This window comes from Drosophila yakuba, chromosome 3R, assembly GCF_016746365.2.
Source record: "Drosophila yakuba strain Tai18E2 chromosome 3R, Prin_Dyak_Tai18E2_2.1, whole genome shotgun sequence".
Classification (NCBI taxonomy): Eukaryota; Metazoa; Arthropoda; class Insecta; order Diptera; family Drosophilidae; genus Drosophila; species Drosophila yakuba.
The window spans coordinates 19,525,138-19,533,988 of NC_052530.2; the positions used below are offsets into that span (position 1 = coordinate 19,525,138).

An 8,851-nucleotide genomic window follows, 5' to 3' on the forward strand; every position below is an offset into this window, starting at 1 on the left:
TAAACATTAAAGAAACCCGTGCTTTCTGCTTAAGTCGGGATTTGTCACGTGCAAAGCCAAATACTTAATTAACTTGCTGTTCCGTACGCACTTTTCGTTGCAGGTGGCAGGTGGCAGGTGGCAGGTTGCAGGTGGTGAAATCCGTGCGGCAATCGCGATAAGTGCAACAACAAATGGCTGGCAAATCTGGAGCAGTCGAAAAGTCCACAAACAATGTGAAAAAGGTCGCGCGAGTTGGGCACTTACAAGTTTAATAAAGTCATATACACGCACTCCCGCTGGCCAAGATGCCAATACACGTAGTTGTAAGGATGTGTACGTTTGTATGCGGGGCCACGGCTCAGTCTGACTTTTCCGGCAGAAGGACACCGACGACTGTGTGTGTGGCCGAAATACACCATTAATTTTTAATATCTATTTAACATTTCAATCAGCGGAATCGCAACGCTCGCCGCTCGATTCGTATGCAAAATTTAATTAATATTTAATTTTTCATTTATTGTTGTATTTCTGTGTTTTGCCCGCAATTTTCATGACGCATAGCGGAGCGCTAATAAAATTAAATGGCCCAAACAGCACAGGACCGATCCACTCACACAGATACTCCGGCACTCACACACTCTCGCACAGGCACACTCGACCGAATCAGTTGTGCTTTTGCTTCATTTCTTTTTTTTTACGTTTGGCTTGCTTGCTTGTTTTGTGGGTTCGATGCGCCGCGTTTTGCTCCTCCAGCGGATTGGACTTTCGCGTATCCTTGAGCAGAAGAACGTAGCGCCACGTTCCGACACGAATACGAAACTGAGCCACGGCATTGGCAAAAACGCTGCCGAGCACCAAAATATCCTTTGGCTCGGTCGATTTCATCTCGGGGACTTTTGCGCTCGTCGCACGAAGAGGTCCTTCGGTGGACCTACCTCGTTTTCACTCAATTACCGAATGAAAGTAAAAATGGCCCGAGCGCGGTGAAGAGAGTGTATCGGCAGTTTGAGTTTGTTTTGGTTTAAATTGCATTTGAACTGCCAAAGTGGGCCTATCCCAAGCTCTTTTGCATTCTCGTCCTGCCTGAAGGACGATTTAAAACAAAACCCTGCCCTCAAGTCTTATCTTTGTTTAAGCAAAGTGCAGTTAGTTACTGTTTTAAATACGCAGTATATTCTTCATTAGATTGATCACATATTTACATTCTTTGCTGTTTTTTTATCCTTGCTGTTAACATCAAGCTTAATCATTTTTATAACCGGAAACTATCCATTCTTCAAGCTGCGAACCCACCAATAAAAACAACAAGGATAGCAGACAAGTTTCTTAACGTGTTTAATAAACCCCTTATGGTAAAAATAATACCACCTAAGACTCTTATTGACTTAAATATTTTTTACCTCAAACCCAGCTTCAGGCAAACTGATAAAAAGTACCTATGAAAGAGAAAATTTCCCCACAAATTTAAATACTCCTCTCTTTTCTTTAAGTAAAAGCGCCTGCGCTTGCTCAAACTTCCAGTCAGCATATGAAGAAATTATAAGAGTAATTTCCTTATTGGGATTTATTCGCTTTATTCAGCGCTGTAGAAGCCAAAGACTCCGTACATTTTATAAAAAAAGAATATCAGGATTTGAAACTTGGATTCAATTTGGGGACCTAAAATTATAAAAAGACTTAACTTGACAGCTTTTTAATTTTAAATCACTTACCCATTATTTTCAGATAATGTTACATCTTCATGATCTTCCAAATCTATAAAATATCCAAAAGTTAATATATTGAAAAAAATTGCTTGTCATCGAAATAATTGAATTAAAACAAGAGAGAACGCTATAGTCGAGTTCCCCGACTATCTGATACCCGTTACTCACCTAGTGTAAGTGCGAAGGACAGTTTTTGGCGGTTTGTGGGCGTTAGAGTGGGCGTGGCCAAAAGTTTTTTGGCGAATAGATAGAAATTTACAAGACTAATACAAAAATGAAAAAATATCAAAACATTTTTCAAAAGTGTGGGCGTGGTAGCTTTTGGCGGTTTGTGGGCGTTAGAGTGGGCGTGGCAAAAAGTTTTTTCTGCAAATCGATAGAACTTTTCAAGACCAATACAAAAATTAAAAAATATTAAAACATTTTTTAAAAGTGTGGGCGTGGCAGTTTTGGGCGGTTTGTGGGCGTTAGAGTGGGCGTGGCAAAAATTTTTTTTGCAAATCGGTAGAAAATTACAAGACCAATACAAAAATGAAAAAATATTAAAACATTTTTCAAAAGTGTGGGCGTTGCAGTTTTGGGCGGTTTGTGGGCGTTAGAGTGGGCGTGGCAGCATGATTCGACAAACTTGCGCTGCGTCTATGTCCCTGGAGTCTGTATGCCTAATCTCAACTTTCTAGCTTTTGTAGTTTCTGAGATCTCGACGTTCATACGGACAGACGGACAGACGGACAGACGGACAGACGGACGGACAGACGGACATGGCCAAATCGACTCGGCTATTGATCCTGATCAAGAATATATATACTTTATATGGTCGGAAACGCTTCCTTCTCCCTGTTACATACTTTTCAACGAATCTAGTATACCCTTTTACTCTACGAGTAACGGGTATAATTAGATTAACATTAAAAGTGGGTTTCTATGCATTACATTTTATAGTTAGATCTCGACGTTCATACGGACGGACAGACAGACGGACGGACAGACTCGGCTATTGATCCTGATCAAGAATATATATTCTTTATATTGTCGGAAACGCTTACTTCTGCCTGTTACATACTTTTCAGCGAATCTGGTGTAACCTTTTTTATTCTACGAGTAACGGGTATAAAAACAATTATTCATTAAGGGATCCACATCTTAATGTATGAATTTGTATATTATATAAAGTTACCATTATTTTAAAGGAGCTAAATCAAATTAGAAGTGATGTTTAAATTACGCATACATACTCGAATCTAATGCAATTAGATTACGATGATTACCATGATTAATTAATCCGTTACGTTCCCATCTACAAAAAGTCTACAATGTCTTACCCTATCGTGTGCATTCGGCAGGGGAGGTCGAGCCACTCCAGTTCCTGTGGGTCTGTTCCTGTTGGAGGTGGGATTGGATGAGGATGTGGAAGGCCTGGTCGCCTTTATGCTGGTCAGGGGCCTGGGAGCTGACTTTGCTGCTGGTTTTTCGGGCATTTTCACGGCGCGTTACAAATATTATCTGAGACTACTACTGACAGTAAAATTTCCACATGTTTCAATAACTTGTGTGCTACCCCGAATGAATTTAATGTGTTCGCCCACTTGAAAATCGATTCAAGTTAACATGAAGTCTTTCAGAATGCAAACGAATACCTGACTGAATGACTTTGAGTCTGACTGCCAGTCACAGGTCATAGGGCAGTCCACTCACTCGTCAGTCGTCACGGCAACTTAACTGAAGACTCATAAATATACCTACAACAGTGCTCACAGAATTAGCAGCAGATGGATGACAATGATCTATTCTTATTACCCCTTAAGGGTAATCAGTTATTATGTTAGGTTAGATCAAAAACATGCGTAATGAAGGTTTTAATGGAATTCATTTAAAAATAATTTATTTCAGCATCAAACGCTAGCTGTGGTTTATGATTTAAAAATATCTCTTTTTAACAGTTAACTCCAACTTCTTTTGGCGGAATTCTAAATTGTGAAACAGCATTGACTTGTCTAATGACATGAAGGCCGGTGTAAATGGACATGCATCATAAATGTCAGCGCCCGAAATTACGCAAAAGCATAAAGCCATATAAATGGCTCTACTTTAAGGCACACTATATTTATGTACTTGCCGAGAAAACTGTCGCACTTGCATGAAATATGTCTGCGTCCATGACGGCTGCTACTCTGGTATGTAGCAGCACAACCACACATATACATATATTTTTATAAATTAATTTGCATAAATTATGGCATATGAGGCAGTCCAAGTTAAAGCTAGGCCAAGCGTTTGCTATTTATCAAGGCAGCGCCGCGCAAATTCCTCTAAATGTCTGGCTCAAGGCTCACAGCAACAATCACTCACTCACTCACTCACTCATTCATTCATTCCATCATTCGGCGGCGCCCATTCACTTCATTCACTTCATTCCGCCACTCGCAATTTGCATTTTTCGCACGGGCATTGTCCGCCCAGTGAGCCATCCAACGGTACTCTACCCCCGGGATGGGGTGGAAAAGTGGGTGGAAAAGTGGGTGGAAAAGTGGGTGGAAAAGTGGGTGGAAAAGTGGGTGGAAAAGTGGGCGGAGTGTGGGCGGGGAGGCGGCGGCAACAATGTTGATTGTCTGCTAAAGAGCATAAAGTCGTAATGGAGTGAAGCAGATAAACATAAAAATAGCATAGAATTGTGGGCACACAAAGGCGCGACAAGACGGGAAATGCGAGGGAAATCGGAAAAGCCAGCTCGCCGAATGGAAAATGCACGCGTACGCGCAAATGTTATGGCCAATCACTTTATTTCACTTGTTTTCAATTTTCCTCAGCGCCCAAGTTTTTCACTTTTTACCAGTCCCTGTTTTTTTTCTTTATTTTTTGGTGAACTCACGTAGAGGTAATGCTAATCAGGGAGACAGCCGCCAATACACTGAAACAAATTGCCATCAAGTACGCATTGCGTTTTCTACCAGCCTAAAAGCAGGTCGCAGCTATTTGAATAATTCCACAAATATTTACAGCTTCTAACTTGTTTAAGTTCTATCTCGTTTACTCATGTAATGAGTAGTAGAAAGAGTTCGAAGATTTTTAAAAATTATCTCTTTTCTCAAGGCAATAAAGGAGCATATAGAACCACTAGACTTGAACTTTTTAAGTTTTCATGAAAAGTCTTGGCTAAATTTGTGGAAAATCTAATATTGAATGCTTATTTTACCACTTTCTCTTGGTAATCCCCCTATCAGCACAGGATAACCACAAAAACCATCAAATAATTGAGTCATCAAATGTTTGGCACACCCTTTCACTTTGGTTGTCTTTTGCGACGGCTTTGACAATTAGCCGAACTATAAAATGTTTAAGTTTGAACACCTGCAAAGAAGGGAAACGCTTTCCCCAAATGCCAAAATACTTGCACACACCCACACACACACACACACACACACATTAAAGCAGACGAGGATACACGCATATATTTAAGCCAATTAGCATTTATGTGCGTCGCTGGCTGGCTGGCTAAGCAAAATGCGTTACATTTCATCAAAAGCACGACACTCTGTTTTAATTTGAGCAACCGCACGCACACAAGCAAACAAGCAGCACCCACACACATTCGCACACATCCACACACATCCACACACATCCACACACACCCACGCATACAGTGACAGACTCTGGTTTTCGGTCTCGTCACGGTTTACAGATTTCCGTTCCCAAAGGTCCCCACACGGGATATTACATTGTTTTGGGCAATTCACTTTTACTGTGATTAATTTAAATGCACCCCATTTCCCATTTCCCACTTCCCCGTCCCTCCTCACATTTTTATTCCCCGTCACGTGTTTGGGATTCATAAATATCCTGGAAGCTCCGCGTCGCAATTTTAAATCGAATTGTTCATAGAGGAAAGACGGCTTTTGCTTTCGGCTGGGGCGAAATTAGCTCCCAATGGCAGACAACGCCTAAAGTTGCCGTGCTAATGTGGAATACCCTTTTGATTGTTGGGATTAGCAGAGCTGAAAAGGAACTGGAATCATGGGAATCGTAATCATATATGAATTTTATGGGCCAGATTAGGAAAGTGAAACACCCATAAACTATGATTATAATAAAGGGTGTACCAAGGAGGTTTTCCATTTTACATCTTAATTAAGCATTGAAATCGATCGGTATTGGTGATTTTTTTTCATTGAAATATGTCTTAAATAATACTCAGAAACATAAACTTTGTGCAGTAAACTCATATCAATGCCATCTGTCGAACAACTCAATTCAGCCGATTCGAAAATCGTTGTTTGCGTTGTGCCAGCAGCGAACTGCATTCGGGTCTGGTTATCCAATCCGCTTTCCCACCTCAGGTGCAAATCAATTTAATTTTTGGCCACTGGAAAACCAGGCTGAGAAGGTGGTACAAGGTAGAGGTGCACATGTCCAGATAGCATTACTGTATCTATCTGTATCTGTTTCAAAGTGAGCGTGTAGGGTGCCTGGGTTTCCAGCGTGCGTGCAGCTACCAATATGATCATGCATCATAATCCAAAACCCAGGGCTCGCACGCACACCCTCGCATACGGACACCCACACTCAGATACACATCAGTTGCTTTGTAATTAATTACTTCACACATTGACGCCAACCAGCTTCGGGTGCTGGTATTCCCAGCACCAGCCGACAGACAACAACCTACACAAATGTAAAGTTTGCTCTCTGATTCCGATGGCGCCGATGCACCGGGAAAAAATATGTTTAGCTTTCTTTCATTAATTGCTGGTCTTACTAGACAAACACAGTCTCTTTTAAGTGTATATAATATATACAAATATATACAAAATGGTAAATGATTGAGAATGATAGAAAATGGCAAAGAACTCAGATCTTGAAGAATTCGCGCTTTTCTGTGTTTTATGTGGCTGTGTGCCAGTATCTCGCACTTATTCGCATACATTTCTTGTGCAGCATTCTTTTGTCCATTTAAAGAATTGAAATTCAGACTCCCAATGAGATTGGCTAACGATTTTGCCCTAGAAAGTTTGACTAATTTCGATTTTATAGTTTATTTTTCCGAGTGTGGGGCTGTAGCTTTTGTTGCCGTTGCCGGCCTTGCTAACTAATATTGTTACCAGCTTTTGGATAGTTAGCTGCATGTTTGGTTAGCTGCTCCTGCCGCTCCCCTCCGCTGTTCATATCGTAAATTATGTGCCATTTATGCGGCATTGGCTTGAAATGGAAATTTGTCCCATTTGTTGCTTGGCCAGACACTTGAGTATTCATATGGGAATGGAGAAGCCCCCGGCCCGTTGTTTGGCATTGATTTATGTGACCGAGTAAATTTGGCAAAATATTAAATGAAACGTTAAGCTCGAAAATATCTCTACCGGAAAGAAGAGCGGAGGTTTGACTTATAATAAGGGGTAACCCGCTCTGCAGCCTGTGCGAATGGTGATGCCCTCAATCAGGCCAACAAAAGTTGGGTTACAAATTGAGTTAGCGCTGCCAGGACGAGTTGCATTCAAGTGGGTCCAAGAAACTGAGTATAAAAGCCATCCCAGGAAGCGGCAACAGTGTAAGGTGAGAGCATGAGAGGTTTGTTTGCCATTTTAATGAACCAGAGCCAGAAACGAAGCTAAAGTTGTAGAAATATGCTGATTACGGGGGAGCTCGCAGCGCAAGTGGCTTAATTATGAGTTGGAATTAGTTTGGCTTAAATGCAGCACACCCTATCACATTACGCGCTGCACATGCGAGCTCTCTAATTAAACTTTCATGCCAAAAAGTTGAGCATTTGATTATGCAGCTGACCAATAAGTGCAATCATGTTGCAGCCGCCACGGCAATTAACTGATGGCGGTGAGGGCCGGTTGGGTGTCTGGTGGCCGGCAAACAAACTGTTGGCTTAAACTCAAAAGCGGCAACAATTTATGCGAGTTGCGCGGCCAAAAACAAAAAAAAAGGAAAGTGCAAAGTGCAAAGCAGCCACCAAAAAACCAAAACGACAACATAAACAACTCGCATATGAGTATTTGGCCAGTTGGCCATTTGGCCAGTTGGCTGTCCCATCGCCACTTCACGTACATTGTGGTTACCACATTGCAACCGAAACAGCCAACAAATAGTGAACTTTTTCTGCAGCGGTCGGAAAAGCCCTCCACGTCCATGTCCGTGGTATGCAAACATTTTGAACAAATAGTTAACTAATATTTCGAATGATGTTGCTTTGCGCAAACCCTTTTTCCCACAACCAAAAAAATATCTGTTCAATTTACAGCTATTCAGCTCGGGCCATGATTTTACAATTTGCCTTTCAGTTCATTCTCAGAGAATTCTATCCGAAAGGCTTACAATTCATATTTTCATGTAGCACAGGGAGGCAGGTAGTTAGTTGCCTGCAAGTAAATTGCTTTTCAATTTATGAACAACACTTGCAATTAAGAAGGCCCGCTCTGATGATTCGACTTCTTTAAAAGGCCACCATGAATCTGCTCTTCTCCTCCGCGGCCAGCTGTCTTCAAATGTTCCACTAGAAGTATTTTCACACAGCAATTTTCAGACTAGCACAAGTGCCGGGCGGCAGGAGGAGGAGCAGCAGCAGCAGCAGCAGCAGCAGCAGCCGCATCAGGAGAGGAAAAAAGGAAAAAGAAAAACAAAATATTATGTAATTTTACATTCAAGTGAGCGGAAAATATAAATAAGCAGCAGGTGCTCATTTCCTGTTCCGCAGCAAACATGGTACAGTCAGCATACAAGGACTCGCACACCAGCTGCCCGCCATGTCCTGGCCCAAAGGACATGGGCGACCAGCAAGGAGGGGCGACGCATGCACGTGAACTATGGCCAAAACATTCGCACACTGAGGAAAACTCGGTGCTTTATCCGGGCTGGTTCTGAGCCCGAAAAAATAATACTTTGAAATGCATGAAATGCAATATGCTTTAGAAATTATTTTTTAGAAATTTATTTTTAGAAAATGAATCTTAAAAAGAATGAATGCTGTAGTCGAGTTGCCCGCCTATCAGATACTTGCTACTTAGCTAATGGAAGAGCTTAATCTTATTTAATTTTCTAGCTTTTATAGTTCCTGAGATCCCGACGTTTATACGGACGGACAGACGGACATAGCCAGATCGAAATATCTTACATAAAAAATTGTTTAACTGCAAACAATATTACACAACATTATTAGCCATAAT

At 41.5% G+C, this 8,851-nt stretch overlaps 2 protein-coding genes and 1 long non-coding RNA gene across 6 annotated transcripts in view; 1 reads left to right on the forward strand and 2 right to left on the reverse strand.

Moving 5' to 3' along the window:
- LOC6537549 overlaps positions 1–795 on the reverse strand; it is a 96,443-nt gene extending 95,648 nt beyond the window's left edge. Inside the window, exon 1 of one of the 3 annotated variants that reach the window (XM_002098059.3) lies at positions 92–793. The gene's annotated coding sequence lies outside the window, so the exon portion shown is untranslated. Of the gene's footprint in view, positions 1–91 lie in introns of all 3 variants that reach the window. The other 2 variants (XM_039375135.1, XM_039375136.1) reach the window with 2 other exon arrangements.
- A 733-nt stretch (positions 796–1,528) lies between these two features.
- Positions 1,529–3,279, reverse strand: LOC6537552. The gene is made up of 3 exons (XM_002098062.4): positions 3,011–3,279; positions 1,695–1,737; positions 1,529–1,641 (listed from the first exon to the last, which is right to left on the reverse strand). The coding sequence occupies exons 1-2, from the start codon at positions 3,164–3,166 to the stop codon at positions 1,714–1,716; spliced, it is 180 nt and encodes a 59-aa protein (XP_002098098.1). The 5' UTR covers positions 3,167–3,279; the 3' UTR covers positions 1,529–1,641; positions 1,695–1,713.
- A 4,674-nt stretch (positions 3,280–7,953) lies between these two features.
- LOC120321779 lies at positions 7,954–8,603 on the forward strand. Of its 2 annotated transcripts, none has more exons than XR_005561502.2 (2): positions 7,954–8,316; positions 8,383–8,603. It is a non-coding gene; the product is annotated as an uncharacterized LOC120321779 (long non-coding RNA). The 2 variants fall into 2 exon arrangements; XR_005561501.2 differs by having other exon boundaries at positions 8,298–8,332.
- Positions 8,604–8,851: the final 248 nt, after the last annotated feature.

Excerpts from the sequence above, each read along its gene's own strand:
- LOC6537552 (XM_002098062.4), bottom strand. The coding sequence starts at position 3,166 with ATGCCCGAAAAACCAGCAGCAAAGTCAGCTCCCAGGCCCCTGACCAGC. Across the intron at positions 1,738-3,010 it reads TGCCGAATGCACACGATAGG|ATTTGGAAGATCATGAAGAT; the intron begins GTAAGACATTGT and ends GATATTTTATAG.